The sequence below is a fragment of the Cydia strobilella genome, chromosome 13 (genome assembly GCF_947568885.1).
Source record: "Cydia strobilella chromosome 13, ilCydStro3.1, whole genome shotgun sequence".
Taxonomy (NCBI): domain Eukaryota; kingdom Metazoa; phylum Arthropoda; class Insecta; order Lepidoptera; family Tortricidae; genus Cydia; species Cydia strobilella.
Window position 1 is genome coordinate 9197747 of NC_086053.1, and position 20603 is coordinate 9218349.

General features: G+C 39.1%; 2 protein-coding genes across 2 annotated transcripts; both read right to left on the reverse strand.

Moving 5' to 3' along the window:
* Positions 1-1492: 1492 nt before the first annotated feature.
* LOC134746655 (arylphorin subunit beta-like) lies at positions 1493-5682 on the reverse strand. The gene is made up of 5 exons (XM_063681156.1): positions 5527-5682; positions 3990-4093; positions 3021-3827; positions 2760-2908; positions 1493-2408 (listed from the first exon to the last, which is right to left on the reverse strand). The coding sequence occupies exons 1-5, from the start codon at positions 5606-5608 to the stop codon at positions 1565-1567; spliced, it is 1986 nt and encodes a 661-aa protein (XP_063537226.1). The 5' UTR covers positions 5609-5682; the 3' UTR covers positions 1493-1564.
* A 7402-nt stretch (positions 5683-13084) lies between these two features.
* On the reverse strand, positions 13085-20185 carry LOC134746696 (troponin C). Its single transcript, XM_063681219.1, has 5 exons — positions 20046-20185; positions 19638-19809; positions 14532-14634; positions 14102-14250; positions 13085-13374 (listed from the first exon to the last, which is right to left on the reverse strand). Exons 1-5 carry the CDS (start codon positions 20046-20048, stop codon positions 13346-13348), a joined length of 456 nt encoding a protein of 151 aa, XP_063537289.1. The 5' UTR covers positions 20049-20185; the 3' UTR covers positions 13085-13345.
* Between the last annotated feature and the right edge of the window lie 418 nt (positions 20186-20603).

Sequence of the window (20603 nt, forward strand, 5' to 3'; positions counted from 1 at the left end):
AATGGTGTCAATGTTAAACCCGGCCTAGCAGCTTCACCGATGTAGATGATCAAGATAAAAATGAGAGCCCTAAATAAACCTTGAAGGGCGGATATCTCAAAAGCTATACAAGATATCGAAAAACTTGACTGAATAAAACTTGTAACAAATTAAATCTCTTATCATGTTGTATAAGTGGCCAAGTCACTCAGATGCATAGATTCCGAGATATAATCGAAAAACCGAAAAATGGAACCTTCAAACCCCCCTCTCCCCCCCCAGCACCAGGGTTATGGCCGGGGACTTTTGATATGTTCATCTCCTAACTAGTCCAAACAAAGCTACGAAGTTAAAAATTGTGTTCCTTGCATTTCCCTCTATACCGTTTTTTGGGCATTTATTTCCTGGCCTAAAACACGAACGATGACGATGATTATACTTATAGCCATCTGACACCCGACTGTAAAGGAAGGCGACTAGGAAGGCCTAATGTTATTAAGAGCTAGTCTCATAGAGTTAGACCAAGAAAAGTCTGCAACGATTTTGACAACATATACGCAGTGCAAATGTTATTTATACGTCATAATTTTATAAAAGTTTGACGTTTAAATTAACACTTGCACTGCGCGCGAACCCGCGTGTCATCGGCTCGACTTATTATGAGCGATTACCTGCAGAAATAAGGGCGGAACCATCCGATACAACATTCAAGCGTCGATTGAGAAACTTTTTACTGGACAACCCATTATATTCAATAAGTGAATTTTTTGACATAACTGTATAATTTATAATCGCATACCATTTTTGACATTTTCCTTGTTTATTATTGTAACTATTTGACGATCCTTCTCAGGGGAAATTTTTCATATAATGTATAATTAATGAAATTAATATTGGATTATTTTGCTATTATTTAAATTTATTTCTGACGATCACAATGTAGATTCTTATAAATTGACATTAATGTAATTTGTACTGTAATCATATGTTGTGAAATAAATATATCTAATCTAATCTAATCTTGTACTGCGTGTGCTATCAAAATAGTTGCACTTTTCTTGATTTAACTCTAGAAGTTTTCTTTTAAATAAATAATGTAGGTACTATTTTTACATTAAAATAACAACATTTATTTACATACAAGATATATACAGTGGTACTACGTAAACGAAATTAATAACTAGCTTAAATCTAAAATAGGCCCTTGAGGCATTGTACCAAGGATGCTGGCGGCATTTCCCCGCTGTATCGCAATGCTGATACGTTGTGCGAGAAAGCCGCCAGCTCTTCGGTCACCAGTTACGTCAACCAGACGCTTCGTGATTTGTTACATAAGTTTTTGAACATTGGATAATTTAATTTTAGGTATTTATCCTTTCGTAAGTAGTCGAAATAAAACTAATAATTAGTATAAAAAATATTTATTTTGCTACTAGCTAATTACAAAAAAACCTAATCTAATGTAATTTACATAATGGCAACGGGTAAAATTGTGTCACATACTATCCGAATCAACCTGATTCCTACAATTTTATTTTCTGTTGCTAATGCCGTCCAACATATAATTTTTTTAAAAGCTATGTATTTAATATAAATTTGATGAAAATTGACCACTGGAATCAACTGGACGGGCTTTGTGATAAATCGATATATTATAAAACTTACAGTTTTCAAAACATTCATCTTGGACTATTAGTTGTCTATGGAAGGGGAATCCTAAAGGCTTCTTATCAACTTCATTTAAAACTTGGTTATAATAATTGCTAATAGGCGCCACTTCATCAAACGAAGACTTTTCAGTTTGTGTTACCATAATAAAAAGAGTTAAATTGAGACCTTCTTCTAACCCTTTAGGTATTACAAGGTTTTTAGGGAATTTAAATAGGTTAAACTTATTAGTTTTCTTGTCTGATGTTTCCAAATTATAATATTCATCAGAAGAAAATCTATCAGACGCATCAGAAGACCAACTTAAAGTATTAAGTCCTTGTTTTACTTCTGTTCTATAAGCATCTAACTCAAAAAATCTGTCATAAATTTGCCAGCAATCTTTAGCGTTACACAGAGGACCTAGGAAAAGCCGTACAATAACCTCCGATTCAGTTGTTGAGTCAAGCGTAAAGTTGAGCATGAATGGCAAATGATTCAATCTCCTTTGCCTCGCTGTAATTACAAGTGGTGATTGTAAATTGCCACCTCCCATTCCCTTATTTAAACTAAATTTGTAGTAATCGAAGTATGTTGTAATGTTTGTGAAACGATTATCAATTATAGCCAAGTTTTTGTTCTGGTATTGAGCTAAGTCGAAATTGTCTAACGTTTTTCTGTATTCCGTAAAATATTCCAACATGCTTTTAATAAGATGCCAGTACGTGTGATCTCTCAGTGAGGTGTGCGGGAAGTGCATCACTGACGGGGCTGGGTTATACCTGAAACAGAAAGATTAAGTTTACTGTCGAAGATTTTTTTTAAGACAAACAGGCTGCACTAGTTAAATACCTGATCTCAATTACATTTACTAAAATTAAGTAGGTATAGGTATTATAAGGGAAGTTTCATTTTGGATTCAACTCAGCAGTTATATAAATAATTCCATTCAATATATGTAGTTCGGGAAACTAATATGTACCTTATTTATATTATGATTAAGACATTTTATTTAATAAAGTTACCTTGCATAAAACGAGTAAAGAGCAAGATATTAGTTTCTGAGATTAATAATTAAAGTAAAAAAACGAGCACCATATCAATAGTTTAATATTATTTATGTTAAAACTTACCAGTCAATGGGGTATCCATTGCCGCCATAGCCATAAATCGATCTAATAATCTTTACAGATTTGAGGCTATCTAGATTAGCACGAACCAATTTGGATAGAAGATCTATGTTGTACTCTCCCGCCATGGGAACGGTTGTACCATTACTATCCTGTAAAATAAAGTAATGCATTAGAACTTCAAGTATTTCTGTGCAACGGCATAATGCCAAAAGGAAAAATAAATGATTTTTGTTCTTGAATATAAGTACGTAAAACACCTACCACTAATATTCCTCGAGAAATACATTCTCTTATCGCAATGTCAATCGTCTTCAGACGAGCTCTTCCATCATTCCATTCCTTAATAGATGATTTAATAGGGAATGGTAGGCCATAGTCATGCATGAGGTAGGAATTGTAACTATTTAAGTTTATATCGCATGTTTCATTACAATCTTTGTTGAGGTGCTCCTTTTCAAGTTGGTAACGTGCCATTAGTTGTTTGTGTGTAAAATAATAATGTTCAGCGTGGCGTGGGTTAAGCAAATCTAATTCCTCGTTGCTCATCCAAAATGGATGCAATAAATGCACTCCATAATAGTAGCTATTAAGAGCAATATCTTCCTTGAAATAATTTATTTCTCGATCACAACCATTTTGCGGCAAGTTCCAACCGGAATAGTTAGTATTAATCGATACTACATCATCAGTTCTATAGTATTGATTAAGTTTGGCATCTTCATCGTTAAACATGCCATTGCCTAGTTTTAAGTGCATTGCTTTCCACATTGTTTCACTGATAACAAAATGGTTAGGTTTCTTAATAAATGGAGGTAACATTTCTTCTTTCCTAAATTTGTTACCGTAGATAGATGCTAATCGCCAAGCGTAGTCAAACATGTCTTTATTGATGTTAACTCTGGCCCATCGTTCAATGGCGTCAAACTTGTCATCATCTACATCCAGCAACAGGCGATACAATGCAATAGTAGCCTCTCTCATGTTGTCATCATAAATATTGAAGGTTAATCCAAGTTTTGTATGGCCTTTTTTCAAAATCTCGAGTATACGCTTGTAGCTTGATTTATCCTGTAAATGAGATGTAATAATAATAGTCATTGTATGTAATACATAAAATTTGAACGTAACTTTTTATCTGTTATATTTTTTTAAGGGTAATCAAATCGGCTCAATTTGTACGAAATTTATATCAAGTGATCTGAATATCAAAAAATTACTTATGAAGCTTACCTTATTTATAACTTCAGCCAATGCAGGTTTAATAAAATAATCATTCTTCTGAGGCGAAAAGCCCGAAGGCACGATCTTCATAACTGAAGCATCATCAGCAAATTCTGTAAATGAACATTGCTTTTACTAAAAACGCAACGCTTTTACTTGGACATCGAATTGTTTACGTAGACACGAAGAAGTTTTAGCTAGTCTTTCCTAGCTGTACGTACTACACATTTAAATACTACACAAGTACACGTACGTAAAGCCTTAAAATGTCACAATGATGTCAATGAGTTGTCAACAAATATTACGGTTGATACAATTTTCTTGATCATTTTGTATTTTTAAATACATTAATAACGTGGTTGTTACTTCATAATCGTACAAACAACCAGGAAGGCGAAATTCTAAAATCGTCTCTACCTTGAATAAAAGAGTATTATGCATACAGTGAGAGTGGGATTACAACTGCAGGTTGCTGTTGCAGTGTTTACGAGTCTAACGACAGGTGTTAATTTCTTTGATAACATGCATTTCTTGATTAAATTACCTGGTTTGAAAGTACTATCTTTCGATTAATTTAATTTATTTTAAGTTAATTTTAAAACGCGGTTTACATATTTAATTAATTGTGGATGTGCGTAGGGAGTCTGGTTCTGGCTGAAAAACACCGCTGAAATGTCACCCATGTGGGCGGGCATTTTCAGCATCATGCTGACACCAAAACCGTTTGCCATTTAGAAATAGGTACACATATTATAGCTTATAAGCTATATTTAATATTATTAGAATAGTTATTTTAAATTAGGTTAGTATTCGGTTCGGTTCGGTTTTATACTTTGTACTTTTTTTGTGGCAATAAAGCATTTTTCATTTCATTTCATTTCTCAATGGCAACGTCTTGCTGCATTTCTGTCATTATTAAAATTATGGATGGTATAGAAAGGATCGCAATCTCTTATGGCAGAATTGTTGTAAAAGTGACCGCGTTAAGCTTTAAATAATAGTTCCTAATCTCTCCGGTGGCGCTAGTTAGGCTCTGGGACATGAGTATAACATGAACCATATAAGGCAACAAATAACCCGACCAAATTACGTAGGTTGTTTTTGGTAGTATTTCGGTGTATGGTGGCGCCGCCTAATTACTGTTTTTTGATGGACACTTTTCATACATAGAGATTTGGCTCCTTTATATAGTCTCCATGATTAAAATGTTCAATTTGTCACTTACAGTTGGTCAAGCAAATCATGTCAGTAGAAAAAGGCGCTAAATTCAAATTTTCTATGGGACGATATCCCATCGCGCCATTTTTTTTTAAATTTGCCGCCTTTTTCTACTGACAAGATTTGCTTGACCAGCTATATTATATCAAGGAGTCAAGTCACTGTCAGACTTGCCCATTTCCCACTGGTGCAACGCTGCAGGGATCCGAGAAATAGGGGAGGCCTTTGTCTAGCAGTGGGGCACTCTTTTAGGCTAATTAAAAAAAAAACTTTGCAGTAATGCATTGATACAAATATATGTGTATATAGATATTCTATTATAGCATACCTCCTTCGTTGACTATAGCTCGATACTCTTCCGCCGGAGCAGATGCGGTGGTAGTTACGAGAAATAGAATCCAGAGAAACATTTTCCTCTTTGATTGAATTCACGGCGGACCAAAGAGCCCAACTAAGCACTTCGATAGAGACAGGGACTATATGTAGCTGGAACCACGTAACTCTTTCTGCTGATCCAATTGAGATACTTGCGGCCATTTTAATAGGCATAATTTTGTACAGTCAACGTGAAAAGTTGGTTACGTAACCATCTATAAATTTGTCAGTACATGGAAATAATATTGAATACGAATGCGTAAGTAACATGTGATTTCTAGTGTCCATTATTATGTGATTCATAGTAATCATCCAGTGGCGTCGCGTCAAAACCATTTGTAAGCTAAAGAAGAGACGCGTTCCATATATATTTTCGTACATCGACCCGCCTGTTGCTATCTCTATTGCACGCGCATAATTATATTATTGTCCCGCCCATGATGCCGGTTGTCAATGTCACTGTGCGAGATTGACAGATATATAATAATGCGAGTGCAATAGAGATAGCAACAGGCGGGTCAATATACGAAAATCTAATAGGTATGGAACGCGTCTCTTCTTTTTAGTCGGGCTACTTATTTTCCTTAGGACATTTTCTAAATTGTTTCAAAATGAGGCTAGCCAACTTTGTACGAATTCTATGGACGCGTTGCCACTACATGTGACGTTTTCAATCAAAAGGTACCACATTGTCGCTTACCATAAGGACGAAAATTGCTTGTATCTTTATACGAAAAACCTGTCAGAGCGTCCTTATGGCAAGCGACAATGTGTTACGTTTTGCTTGCAAACGACACACACGAGGATATAATTAAATATCCAAACTGCAGGAAGTATACAAACCATAATTGTTTTTTAACCGACTTCAATTTCATAGAAGGAGGAGGTTCTGTATTCGGTTGTGGCTATTTTTTTTTTTTTTTTTTTTTTTTTATGTATGTTCACCGATTATTCCGAGACCCGTGGTCCGATTTGAGTAATTCTTTTTTTGTTCGAAAGGAACTACTTCCAAGTTGGTCCCATATTAATCTGGTTCTGATCTGATGATGGGATCCCTGAGGAATTGAGGGAACTCCTCAATTTTTAAAGGCACATGTATGGTGATTTGGGTGTTTTCATAAGCAACTTGAGCATTTTCTCTCGAAAACGACCAATTTGATGAAGTTGACCTGATGATGATGATTGTTTTGAAGATAGTGATGATGATTTTTTTAATGTAGGATGTTCAGCGATTACTCCGAGACCCGTGGTCCGACTTGAACAATTCTTTTTTTGTTTGAAAGAACTACCACCAAGGTGGTTCCACATTAATCTGGTGCTGTTCTGATGATGGGATCCATGAGGAATTGAGGGAACTCCCAAATTTTTAAAGGCACATGTATGGTGATCGTTTTCTTAAGCAACTTGATCATTTTTTCTAGAAAACCACCAATTTGATGAAGTGGAGCTGATGATGATGATTGTTTTGATGATAATGATTTCAGCGATTACTCCGGCACCCATGATCCGATTTGAGTTATTCTTTTTCTGTTTGAAAGAAGTTACCTCTCCAAGGTGTTTTCGTAATATTTTTGGTTTTGATCTGATGATGGAATCCGTGAGGAATTGAGGGAACTCCTCAATGTTTAAAGGCACGTGTATGGTAATTTCGGTGTTTTCTAAAGTAACTCAAGCATTTCCTCACCAATACCACCAATTTGATGTAGTGCAACTGTAGCCTAACCACGAGTTTGGCACTAAATATTCTTCGTAACTTATTTTGTACACTAATACGCCAGTACGAGCGAGATGCATAAACAGTAAGTTACGCACACGATAGCGAATATATCAATGTCAAACTCGTGGTAAGGCTACTGATAACTTCCCTCGTATGTGTATTATGATTTTTGATGTAGGTAGTGTTGGAAACAACCAAAGAGACTGAGAGGTGAAGGTAGAGGGTATTAGTGTTTGGGGGGTTTGAGGTTGGGGGTTGAGGGGAGGTGAGTTGATGGGTCGGAGACTGAGGGGTTGGGAGTTAAGGGATTGGGGGTTAGGGTTAGGAGTTAAGGGGTCTGGGGTTAGGGGTCGGGGAATGGCGGTTGAAGGGTTGGTGGTTTAGGGTCGAGGGGTTCAGTGATCAGGGGTTGATGTGCTGTGAGGTTGAGTGATCGGGGGGTTTGAGGGATGGGTCAGTGGCGGGGCTGAGAATGGATTTACTGACAGGAATGATTTCCCAGACGGACTCGAGGAAAATTCTGATTATTTAATAAAGTTTACGAATTTACAGATAAACATGATTATGTTTTTCATTCATGCGTCACGCTCTTAACAATGTCTTAAAACTAAAAATGGAAAAATAAAAACTTATAAAAAAAAGATAAACCGACTTCAAAAAGGATGAAATAAAATGTTTTCCTTTTTAGGGTTCCGTGTTTAAGTATATGCGTTACCAACTGATATGTTTGAAGTCGGTGCCAAGCCAAGTACTCCAAGTAGTAACAATACCAGTCAAAAATAATCAGCTTTATGTCTATAAATCCCATTACAACTGTACAAATGTTATAAACGTGAAAGCAATTATGTCTGCCTCTTTGCTACCTTTTCATGGCTAAACAACTGAACCGCTTTAGCTGAAATTTTGCATGAAGGTTTCTTGAATTGTTTTATATTTTGAAATGTAGTCCTCTGGATAAGCGACAGAAAATAACTCAGTCCCAATCCCACACTTGCGTGCTATGACTGTTTAAGAATTAGTAAGAAATGCTCTTTAAAAAAATACGACGACAAAACGTATTAGATTTACACTAACGTGCCGACAAGCATGGTACGAACTGCGCCAAGAAGGTTCAACCGTGTGTTCTGTTCTGAGGTGTACAGGAAGTTCGTTTATTGTTGTCGTGTAACGCTGCGTCTTACATAGGTGAACATTCGCGAACACGAAGCGAAGCGACGCGGCACGGTGCGGCCGGCCCAATTCGTTCGCGTTCGCAACGAGATCGCCCACGTAGGACACTTCTATATAGGTATCAAAGGATTAATTAAGGCGCCGTGCCGCGCCGCTTCGCATTCGCATGTTGTTCGCCTACGTAGTACGCTGCATTAGGTAATCCAACGTACATACTTATATAGCCGCATCTTTATCGAATTGCACCAAAATCCCTATGAATATATGGTTTAAAATTTAGCTTGGCACCGACTTCAAACATATCAGTTGGTAACGCATATACTTAAACACGGAACCCTAAAAAGGAAAACATTTTATTTCATCCTTTTTGAAGTCGGTTTATCTTTTTTTTATAAAAGTTTTTATTCAACATATTATACAGGACAGGTGAGAATATAAAATAATCATTCACGCACCCAACTGTACGCGCATCTCAGGAAACTAAATGCAATTGGAAAATTGACCAATTGTAGCGGTGGGAAGATGGCTAATTTTAGTCAAACAAGGGACAATTCCTCACTTTCAAACACCAATCACGTGGGGAGTGGAAGTTTTAGACTAGGTTCTTATATAACGAATGTAACACCTGACCTGGCAATTGAATGCTAAATTTATACTGCATTTGCGATGAATTCAGAATGGGAGTCGACATACCGGAAATACGTCAAGCAAGGCAAATTTATATTTTAGAAATACGTGTACAATAATATTATTTATAGAGGATTTATATTTGGACTAGGTATATAGAAAATCGGTTTCTTATGTTTTAATGTATCAAATTAAAACAAAACAAATAAACTTAAAGCTAAAGGTAATTAATGCAAAAAAGTAAAACTAAATTATAACAAATACAATATTACCCCCCACTCTGATTATCCCCCGGACCAAATGTGCCAAAAATACTGGCGGCATTACCTCGCTGAATGGCCAGGGATATCTTTTGGACGAGGAAAGAACCAGAGCGAGGGTCGCCGCCCCTTTCTCTTAAGCGTCGCCCTATATCCTTAATAAAGGCTTTGGCCTCGGCACACCAAGGTCCAGCCGTCTCGACGGCAACCGGGACAAAATCATACACCTGTTCAAGGTTCGCGTACTTGCTATGCTTGAACCTAGCAGCACTTTCAGCCGCTGCACCTGCCTTGTTCACCGTGCGCGCGAGATGAGTGGGAGCAAAAGTACTCACACACGTGGCATCCCAAAGTAAGCTGCGGCCCTTCGCCCAAGGAACAAGCGTAAGGCCGTCCGGTCTCTTACCGTCCAAACGACTTAGACCCTGGGGCTCCATGATGCATGGGACGTTCGCCGACACCAAAGCTCGCCTTATTAAATCGTTAATGGCACAGTGCCTGGGTATCCTACCCACACACCGCAAGCAGCTGAGCCCGTGGTGTCCATCCGCCTCCACCATTACCCCACACTTACACTGATGTGGCTCACACACCTTTCCCCCAATTCTTAGTACAATCGCCATCCGTAATGTGTCATTATCAAGTAAGGTTCCCAAGTGTGGTGTCGGCAAGGTATGTAACCATGCCCCGGACTCAGGTTCCCTAACAGCCTTTAGCCTGGCAACGTCTTTCCCCACGGCACCCTCCAACAGGCCCTTATGCCACTCACGGCACAAAATATCATCCCATAGTCTTTGTGATGAGGGGTTCTCTGGTCGTTCAACTCCTGCAAAGCGGAACGACCACTCGGAAAGAGCCTCCTGAAGAAATGTAATACAGATATTGCCACCATCGAAGGAAAGGATTCTAGTGGCAAGACCTGATGCCGCATGAGATGATGCTAGGAAAGCTACCATACCGACGTCACGCATGCAACGTACCCCCAAACCCCCATATCGAACAGGAAGTGATGCCTGGCGCCACTGTGGTTCATTAAAGCTGACATTCAAAACACCCTCTAAGCCTTGCCGAAGCACACGATCAAAAACCTGTACATCTTGTTCAAACCTCCAAATCGGTGCAGTCCTCAAGAGATACGTCACACGAGGCATCGCAAAACAGTTTCGAAGTAAGATTAGTGAAACGTGCGCCGACAAGTGTTTAAAATGCACAAAAGCAGACTCAAGCGCCTGGGTTTTAGCCTGAACCGCCGAACACACCCCGTCAGGAAAAATGGGTGCTCCTAATAACGAAAATGAAGTTTTGTTCAGCAGCCGGAGACCTGGAAAAACCGATTGGAAGTTGGGCACGGAATCTAATGCTAAGGTACCACATGGATACAGCTCACATTTGGTGGAATTTACCTCCAACCCAATTGATTGCAAAGCCGGCATGAGCCTACTCACATCATCCAGAACTACATTAGAGCTTCCACCAATAGTACCATCATCCAAGTACCACACATTCAATGGTGACTGCAATGCCGTTATACAATTCTGCATCGCAAGGCAAAATACCAGAGGACCCAACGGATCTCCTTGTTGAGCACCTACCTGCGAAGAGATCGTGCTGTCACCAAAGAACAGGTTACTCGGAGAGGAATAGCAATGAAAAAGAAAGGGATACAAAGCTGGAACACGTGTTTTTACCTGTTCCAAGATTGTATCCCTTTCTACCGAATTAAAGGCGTTCTTGATGTCAAGCTTCAATATAACGGTATCGCTGTTCTCGCGAGACTCAGCAAAATGCCTAGTCGCATGAATTGCCGCCTCGCAACCTAAAGGAGTACCAAAACCTATTTGACGTGGCTGAAAATATGCTGCCATCTCATCCTTTACTGAACGGCAACCCAACTTAGCAACAAGTCGCCGCAAGGTTGTACCTATTGCAATGGGCCTTACACCTCCATCTTTTTTCTCTAATGCGCATAAACTCGCACCATACAAATAAGGACAGACTTGGGGGTTAAGCATACCACGCAAAAGGAAATTACACAATTTAGTAAGCGACTCGAGAAGTTTGTACCCATTGTCACCCACATTTGACGAGGTGAGTTCCTTCAAATGTTGTGGACGAAGGCCATCTATGCCGGCAGCAGAGCCATTGTAAAAAGAACCTATTGCATTAGTAACGTCGGATACTGATATTGTAAGAAAAGGACTCGTTAGATCAGGTTCAGGCGGAAAAGTAAGTGGTCTAGAAGGTGTAGGATGCTTAGCCCTCAGAGCCTCCAGAGTGTCGGCACTAGACGGAGCAAGAGAAGAATCGGACAAAAGAAGACGAACCGCCCCTCTTAAATCTCCATCATGAACCTTGCCTTCTATTGCCCGGTACAAGGATCGCGGTTTGTGGCTGGCTACATCAGGAAAATACAAAATTGAACTGTCAATGTTTTCCTTAACCTTTGAGGTCAAAGATCTGGCCACCCCGCCCTCAGGAACTCTCAGCGCGGTAAAAGGAAATGAAAGAAAGGCGAACCAATCATTAACCTCATTAGTCCGGAGACATGCATCAACCAATTTTCCCAATTTGCCTGCAGCAAGGTTCCTCGCACCTTTTGGGATGTGCTTCAACACCCGGACATTCCTTTTTAATGCAGGCAAACTATGGAGTCCTGCATCATTCGTGGATACACCTAGCCCGGGAGTACCCGGTGCAGTAGCACTGGAGTCGGAACTCGAGGGCCCGGCACTTTTTTTGTGAACCTTACCGATATGCACATTAAGGCCCCTTGACCCTGCATACAACTTAGATGAACCGGGACAGTGTGGGCACGCTACTTTAGTGGGGCAGCTCATGTTAAAAATAAACGTTACATTAACTAAAACTGACAGTATGCCTAAAAATGTAAGGAATAAAAAAATATAATATATATAAGAAATTGGTAGATGTCCTGTTGCGAGTCCTGGCTCAGCGGGCAAGGCCACTGGAGGGCCTCGGCCTCCAGCGCCGTGTACTGCAGGGCTTCCTTGTGGCAGAAATGACGTCTTTTGAACTCCTGTCGATCCCTTGGCGACGCTAGCAATTTCTTATGAGATACACAAAAACATCATATGCTATTTTGTGCATATGATCAGAGAGTGCACTTCAGAGGTAAGGTTTACAAGCACAATTATATGTAAACACTATTTTTCAATGGATATTATTGGTTCTTTGGCTTGATTTCGTTGTTTGACGGCGGCTGTCACGAATGTGTAGGGTCCCAAGAAACGCGTTCAGGCTTCTTGTTTTAATGTTAGATCTATGGAGCTTATAATTTTTGGCTTTTAAATATGACTAAGTGAAAAATGTATCCTTTAAGTGAAAATCATAGTAATTATATCTGGTAGTATTTTCTTGTGCCCCATCTTACATTTTGAATTTTGGTTACTTTAAGGATTCATTAATTATTTGATAAGTACCTACTTGAATGTCGAAGTTAGGAAAAAACAGAAGTTACATTGATTCAGTAGAAGTTATACATAAATATAAATGTGTATGTTTATGTTAAACCATTCCAAACATAGGTATCCATGTATACTAATAGTTCACAGTACCTAATTGAGGGGACGGTTAAGTGTTTTATTGAATAAATAAAAACTCACAAACAAAATTATTAACAAAGGCATTTATTTAGATGTCAATAACTTAAATAGTTTCCTCTTGTAATCAAGGTGTAAAAATATAACCATAAATATTATAATATAATGTCTCTTGAGAACTGAAAGAACATTTCATGTAAATTATTCCGGAAATAATTCTTTAGAACGCTCTCTGATCCTTGGCCTACTCAGTGTAGACTGTCTAATAAAACGCACTATCTATAAGATAGATGATAAGATGATGTAGTTGTTTTTGTCACGAACCATGCTAATACCGCATTAGTAGGTTTTGTACTAATATCGAAGTCTATATAACTTCTGAATAATGTATAAATAGTAACTAAATATAATAATACTATGGGAATATTGCTGATACGCCTAGTCGCCAGTCATCATCTCCATGAATTCTGGAAAGGAAGAAAAACTGTACTTAATAAAAACAGAAAATCGAGAAATCAGTCTGCCTGTGACCACGAACGTAACGTCACGTTCGAAACGTCAGGCCATAAATAAACATAAATTTGTACGCGATTAAGCCCCGTGTTAGTTTTAAAATTATGAGTGAAAGTCGTGTTAGTTTAAATCAGTATATTAATAAAAGTAGATCTAAATCGGAGAACGAACTAAGCTGCGGTGACATTGCTGATGTTGAATTTGGCCAACTAACAATATGACCATTCATTATGACCTAAAGAACTACAGGAATTATTTGACTTCTTTATTAAATATCAATTTAACATATCCCATCAAGTAGTGCCTTAAGAAGAGACCTTTTTTTGTCTTTATTAATAGAACCCGCGGCAAGATAGCATCTATCAACCGCCTGTCCATTAAAAAACACGCTTGTCGCATATCGTCGGCGGTGGGATATATATCTACCATCGTTGACACTGTTAACTGATAATTCATAATTCTTATTGCAAAGACATAAGGTCCACCGATGATCAGTCAAGAGCGTTGCTGTTGGTACCTCATAAATGTATACTATCCTCAAACCAAACTGACGACCAGGGTCGTAAACCTTGTCATTCACACTCGCGTGGTCGTATGTAGGTTGAGAGAAATAGTGATAGAGGTCATATGACCTCGGTCGTCAGTTTGGTTTACGGCTACTGTGGTATGACAATTACGTACCATCGAAATCGACGGTTCCGGAGCCGTCAGTGTCGATCTCAGCGATGATGCCGTCGAGGTCGGAGTTGCTCAGCTTGTCGTCGAGGGCGGCCAGGATTTCCTTGAGCGTGGACGTGGTGATGTAGCCGTTGCCTTCGCGATCGTACAATCTGGAAATGGGAAAAAAGTTGTCATCAAAACATGTTAAAGGGATTGACTGTATATATGTATTTACTGGATATCAGCGTGCTTGTATTATTTTGTGCTATTATTCAATACAGAAATAAAATAGGTTCAACTCATAATTTTAAGAAGTTTTTACAGGTACATCAGACAACAAATTTGTAGAAGAGAGAGAATATTAAAGAGTAAGTTTAGAGGACATTATGAACAATAATTTTTACAGTCTTTACAAGTAATGTTAATGATTGTTTATTTATTGTTTAGCTACCTGAAGGCTTCCTTCAGTTCCTGTTGCATAGCTTCGGCATCTTCTTCCTCCAAGAAGTGAGATGCGATGTTGCAGAAGCCATCAAAGTTGATTTTGCCAGAGTCTAGAAATATAAACAATACGTCGTTAGCTCCTTTTTAACATCACTAATATTCCAACAACTAGATCGCAAAATTGTTTGCTTTGCATAGAGATGGCTTGTTATATTTAACAATCTTGTTAATCTGAACTCTAACTATCCTGGACTTATATTGACCGGGATATGGACCGTGATTACCTTTTGTGCTTTTTGAGCTCACAATATTACAATACAAAAGGTGATCATGGTCCATATCCCGGTCAATATAAGTCTACCGAAACTAACCGTGAATCATTCAAAACTCTAACTATCCTGTCTTTTCTCGTGATATTATTTAAACATCGTTTCCTACAAGTACGAATTTTCGTCCACATCAGAAAAATATTAAACTAAACATTCAAGCGTCGGAGGTGGGTTTAATACTTATTTTACGCGATTAAGTCCCGTCGTTGTAAATAATAATAAGTAAAAATCGTGAAAGTTTAAATCAGTGTTTTAAACATTCAAGCGTTTCATAACATTTTTAAGCGCCGAGTTTATTTGTAGTTCGACTTTAATTACTGCTGCCAAATATAAATTCCTTTCATCACTTAACGATTCCAGTGTAAAAAGTAAACCGAGGCGACCAAAGGAGCGGAGATCTTGAGGAGTCATCCGGAAATAGCATCGTCAGTTGAGTTGAGGCGACGAGTAAAAATATTTCGTAGCGCAGAGGTGCGACCGTCAACGCTACACGTGCTTAGGAAACGTTGCGTTCGACTTCTAAAAATACTGGATGTTATACTTAATCTCGAATGTGTTCGAATTTTAAGCCTTGAAAATTATAAAAAAATGGATATTAATAAATTACAGAAAATTTTCACGTTATAATTTCGCGTGTCAATAAATTAAAATAGAGAACTGTCACACGATTTTGAGAGAAATATGATGCTTGATTTTATGGTAAACGCATGTCACGAGGTTTTCCCAAAAATCCAAAAATATTCCAATTAATCAAGCTTTGATGATTTATTTGAAGACGTCACATTTCCCGAAAGTGCAATCTAATTTGAACCTTAAATCCGAATGCTAAAGTTGAAATTCTACTAAAGTCTGACCTGAAATATATGATCATTGTCAAGAGGGCGCTGTTATTCTCATGCACACAAAATGCATGCATGCATGTTGGGTGACAGGTCAGTATAGTATGAAAAAATTAGTTCCAGTGAAATTCCGCAACATGGCGCGTGATCATATATATTCCTGGTCAGGCTTTACTATGCCTGGAAAAGGGTTAACATCGCATCGCGTATGGATTATTTGTGTAAATTTATTTGCATATTTCTTGAAATTTTAATATATTTACAGAAATATTTATCGATTAGTCAAAGAAAGGGCTTTAGGTACGTATTTAAAATTGATTATGTCTAATGACAAGACTGCTTTAAAAAAATTACCTAAACTAAAACAGTAAAAATACATCGACACAATAGAGTATAGCATATAAACATTTTAATTGTTTGTAAGTTTCCTATCAAACTAAATACCTATTATTAAAATTCAGTTCTAGTTTATGTCACTTGCGTCACTCTTTGGTCACTTTTTTAAAGGTCTGTCACAAAATGTTTGAAACACTCATGGTAGATGCACAAAACGGTACAGGTATTTGTTAAGCTTAAAATTATGTAGTTTCTTATTTATACTGTATTGGTGCCAGTTATACGAAATAAACAAATTCATTTGTATACGAATTATAAGCAATATTGATTAAGATTAGCAATTTTAATAACAAAACTTCCGTGAGACACAGACATATTAAATATATTAATAACGGGTCACTCACGTGTTTTAAGTCGAAAACGCTCGACATGTTTCACTCCGTACCGAGGAGCGTCATCAGGAGCTTGCGTCGACGGTGACGGACCGGCGCCGGCGGTACGGAGTGAAACATGTCGAGCGTTTTCGACTTAAAACACGTGAGTGACCCGTTATTAATATATTTAATAATATTGATTAAGAACTATTTTAAGCTATACCACAAAAACAAAAACTAAATTAATCTTTAAAAACTAATCGAATAACCCACCCCGCATCGCTTTTAAGCTATTAAATTAATAGATTACCGTTAAAATGCAGAAATATAAATAATGAGGATAAATTAATCATACTAATACTATTTTATTTGTAGTCGAATAACTTTTTAAAATATTCCCTGTTGCCTACCATGTCTGCATACCTGCCGCAGCCTATTGCTACCTTTTTTTTTTTTTTTTTTTTTTTATACCACGTCGGTGGCAATCAAGCATACGGCCCGCCTGATGGTAAGCAGTTACCGTAGCCTATGAACGCCTGCAACACCAGAGATATTACACGCGCGTTGCCGACCCTTTAAAAACCTGTACACTCCTTTTTTGAAGAACCCCATACTGTAGCCCCTCGGGAAAACCTTGGCAGGGAGCTCATTCCACAGCCGAAGCGTACGCGGGAGGAAATTCCTCTTAAACCGCACAGTACGCGACCATTTAGGTGCTAGGGTGTGAGGATGAACACCCTGCCGATGGCGAGCGGTGCGGTGATAGAAAGCGGCCGTTGGCATCATGTCAAACAATTCTTCAGAGCACAGCCCATTGTACAAGCGGTAGAACACACACAAGGAGGCGAAGTCTCTCCTTAGACTTAAAGGTTCGATACCGCTTGTGAGTTTGGGATCGTCGACGATTCGTACAGCGCGCCTTTGGACTGAGTCGAAGGGTCCAAGCTGGCATCCAGGTGCTCCTGCCCAAAGGTGACAGCAGTACTCCATATGGGGTCTGACTTGCGATTTATATAGCAGCAGTCTTTGCCCCGGAGTAAAGTATCGCCGTGCTTTATTGAGCACACCGAGTTTTTTGGATGCCAGATCAGCCTTCCCTTCCAGGTGGCTACGGAATTGGACGTCACTGGAGATGTCGACACCGAGGATCCCAATACTCCCTGACATGGTAAGGGCTGTGCCTTCGAACTGTGGGACCACAGTAAATGGGGTTTTCTTAGCGGTAAACGCGCAAACTTGTGTCTTGGTGGGGTTGAATCGCACTAAATTGTCCCGGCCCCACACCGAAACTCTGGATAGAGTGCCCTCAATATCCGACACAAGCTTTTCACGACTCTCTAGCACCACGGAACGAGGGATGTTGGCACGGCCTGCGTAATAGGCATCCCCAGTACTGTCGTCTGCATAGCAATGAATGTCGTCGATAGACAACATGTCATTGATGTGCAGCAAAAACAGCGTTGGGGATAGCACAGAGCCTTGCGGAACGCCAGCGTTAATGTCCATGCTATTGGAGCAGCTTCCGTCTACTACGGCTCGTATGCGTCTGCCAGACAAAAAGCTAGCGATCCATTTGCATAGTCCCTCCGGCAATCCATAAGATGGTAACTTCGACAGGAGACCCCGATGCCAGACCCGATCGAACGCCTTCGCTATATCTAGGCTAACTGCCAATGCCTCACCTTGACTCTCAATGGCCGAAGCCCAGCGGTGAGTGAGATACACTAGAAGATCACCAGTCGAGCGACCGTGGCGAAAACCATACTGACGGTCGCTGATCAGGTCGTGTTCTTCTAGGTATCTCAGGAGCTTTGCGTTGATTATACGCTCCATGACCTTAGAGAGAAGGGAGGTAATAGCGATAGGCCTGTAATTCGATGGGTCCGATCTGTCGCCCTTTTTAGGCACAGGGTGCACAAGGGCCGTCTTCCACGAAGATGGAACATGCCGTTTGTTGCTAGAGAGTGTGAAGAGACGCGCCAACACGGAACATAACTCAGGAGCACACTGCTTAAGCACAAGTGCTGGAATGCCGTCTGGCCCGCTCGACTTATGAACGTTTAGGGATAGCAACTCCCGCCGAATATCCCTCTGCGTGAATGAGATTTCGGGCATGGAGTATGCACACCGCGGGATGGTGGGCGGCACGGCGCTACCGTCGTCGTTCAAGGTCGAGTTCGAGGCAAAAAGAGTACCAAGAAGATCGGCTTTCTCTTTTGCACTGTGGGCCAGATCACCATCAGCTTTTCGCAGAGGTGGTAAAGACGACTGACAAAAATTTCCCTCGGCAGCTTTGGCGAGCGACCAGAACGCGCGACTCCCAGAGGGATAGCCCGCTAGCTTGTCGCCAATTCTGCCGACGAAATCGTATTTAGCCCTGGCAATGGCTTTTTTACTGGACCTCGAGGCAGCGTTTAAGTCGCGTTTCACATCAGAAACGTTCGGATCCTTATTAGCTACGGCCTTGGTCCAAGCCCTGTAAGCGGCTTGCTTGCGAACTGTAGCCTCTTTACAAGGCCGATTAAACCAAGGTCGTCGCGTACCTGTTCCCTACAATAGTTTAATTTACTTATATGTTTCCTTTGTATTTCATGTTCTTTTGATATTGATGAGCAATAAAGAATATTTGCGTTGTATTGTATAAAAATATAACTATTGCAATATAAAAATTAAAATACCTATGTAGTTACATAAAATAAAAATGTTAATTAACATTATTGGGTACCGGCAGTACCGGTGTTACATTATTGTGTAGAACGGTATAAACACGAGTAAAATACAAATAATTATTACGAGTATTATTTCATTCAAGTTTTTACGTGTCTTTGTCTTGTATCCTGTAAACACTTAACTTTTATCACTTAGTTCCATTTAAGATACGCTAAAGCTTTTTAACATAAAAACTGTTCCAGTCAGACAGAGCAGATCAAATCGATTTGTTCGAAACGTGATTAACTAACTCTTTTAAATAAGCTTAATAGTTTATTTATAATGACTTAATGACTGTGAATTTATAGTGTCGCTAACCTAACGCTACTTTTTTACTAATATTAGTACTTCATAATTTAGTACTTCTGGAAATTCCAGGAATTATGGTATTTGATAATTTAGCTGGGTTTTCAATGTTAGGCCAGAAATCGGCTTTTAGGTACATACATAATTTGTTAACGTAATAAAATAATCCCGTTAGGTAAGAGACAATGTAGTGGAATGGTATATCGTCGGGCTAACTTACTTTCTGGATCATTCTCATCAATGAGAGCCTGCAGTTCAGAGTCATCGAACAGCTGACCCATCGTGTTCAGGATGGTGGAGATCTTGAGGACGTCGATGTAGCCAGACTTGGTGGTGTCGAACATCTGGAAGGCTTTGCGAAGCATCGCCATCTTCTGATCGTCATCGGTGTCCTATCGAAGAAGGTACTCGTAAAGTTAAGAAGAAAAGAAGATTAAGAAAGAGAAGACATTGTACCTACTGAGAAACACTATATTAAAAGCAAATAGCAAATTTTGTAAAAAGGAGAGCCTTTTGTGGTGTATTAATAATTGACAATCGCAGTCCCAGCGCAATTGTACACTTGACACAACTTTATATCACATCACTAACTTCACATCACTAAAAGCGTATCAAAATGCGGCCTCACCATGGCAGTAGGGTTGGTAGCTTTATGTAACAAGAACCGAATCCGAGTGCGAGTGTTGTTACACTGGATTTCTCGCCCGCGTGGCACCCCTATTTATAGAAAATCCTCAAACGTAGAAACTGGAATACGAAAATAAGTGAAAAACTAATCTGCTTCTGTCTCATCGAACGCGGGATTATGACGTGTTTATTGACTCGTGTAGTATAAATTTACGCAGAAACATATGAAAACAACTTTAAGGTAAGAGTAAGGGAAAAATGCTTCTAGCGTAATTCTCAACGATATTTTTACGAGTCGTAAGAGCGGGTTCATTTTAAGATAGCTAGAACCTAGAGTAATGTTTTCTTAAATAATTATGTTTGCATTTATATTCTAAGAACTACCTGAAAAAAAAAGTATTGTAAAGTAGATTGACGAGAAGTAGATTGTAAACTATCCAGACTATATTGGGATCATACGAGTAGATATGAGTATTAAAACCGATCCCTTATTGCTCATAAGTGAGAGGCTTTGCATGGTTATATTGGTTACGGTAGATGATTAAAATAATATTTTTAT

Excerpts from the sequence above, each read along its gene's own strand:
- LOC134746696 (XM_063681219.1), bottom strand. Across the intron at positions 14,251-14,531 it reads GAACTGAAGGAAGCCTTCAG|ATTGTACGATCGCGAAGGCA; the intron begins GTAGCTAAACAA and ends TCCCATTTCCAG. Across the intron at positions 13,375-14,101 it reads CGGAACCGTCGATTTCGATG|AATTCATGGAGATGATGACT; the intron begins GTACGTAATTGT and ends CTTCCTTTCCAG.
- LOC134746655 (XM_063681156.1), bottom strand. The coding sequence starts at position 5,608 with ATGTTTCTCTGGATTCTATTTCTCGTAACTACCACCGCATCTGCTCCG. Across the intron at positions 4,094-5,526 it reads AGCTATAGTCAACGAAGGAG|AATTTGCTGATGATGCTTCA; the intron begins GTATGCTATAAT and ends GTTCATTTACAG. Across the intron at positions 2,409-2,759 it reads AATGGATACCCCATTGACTG|GTATAACCCAGCCCCGTCAG; the intron begins GTAAGTTTTAAC and ends TTTCTGTTTCAG.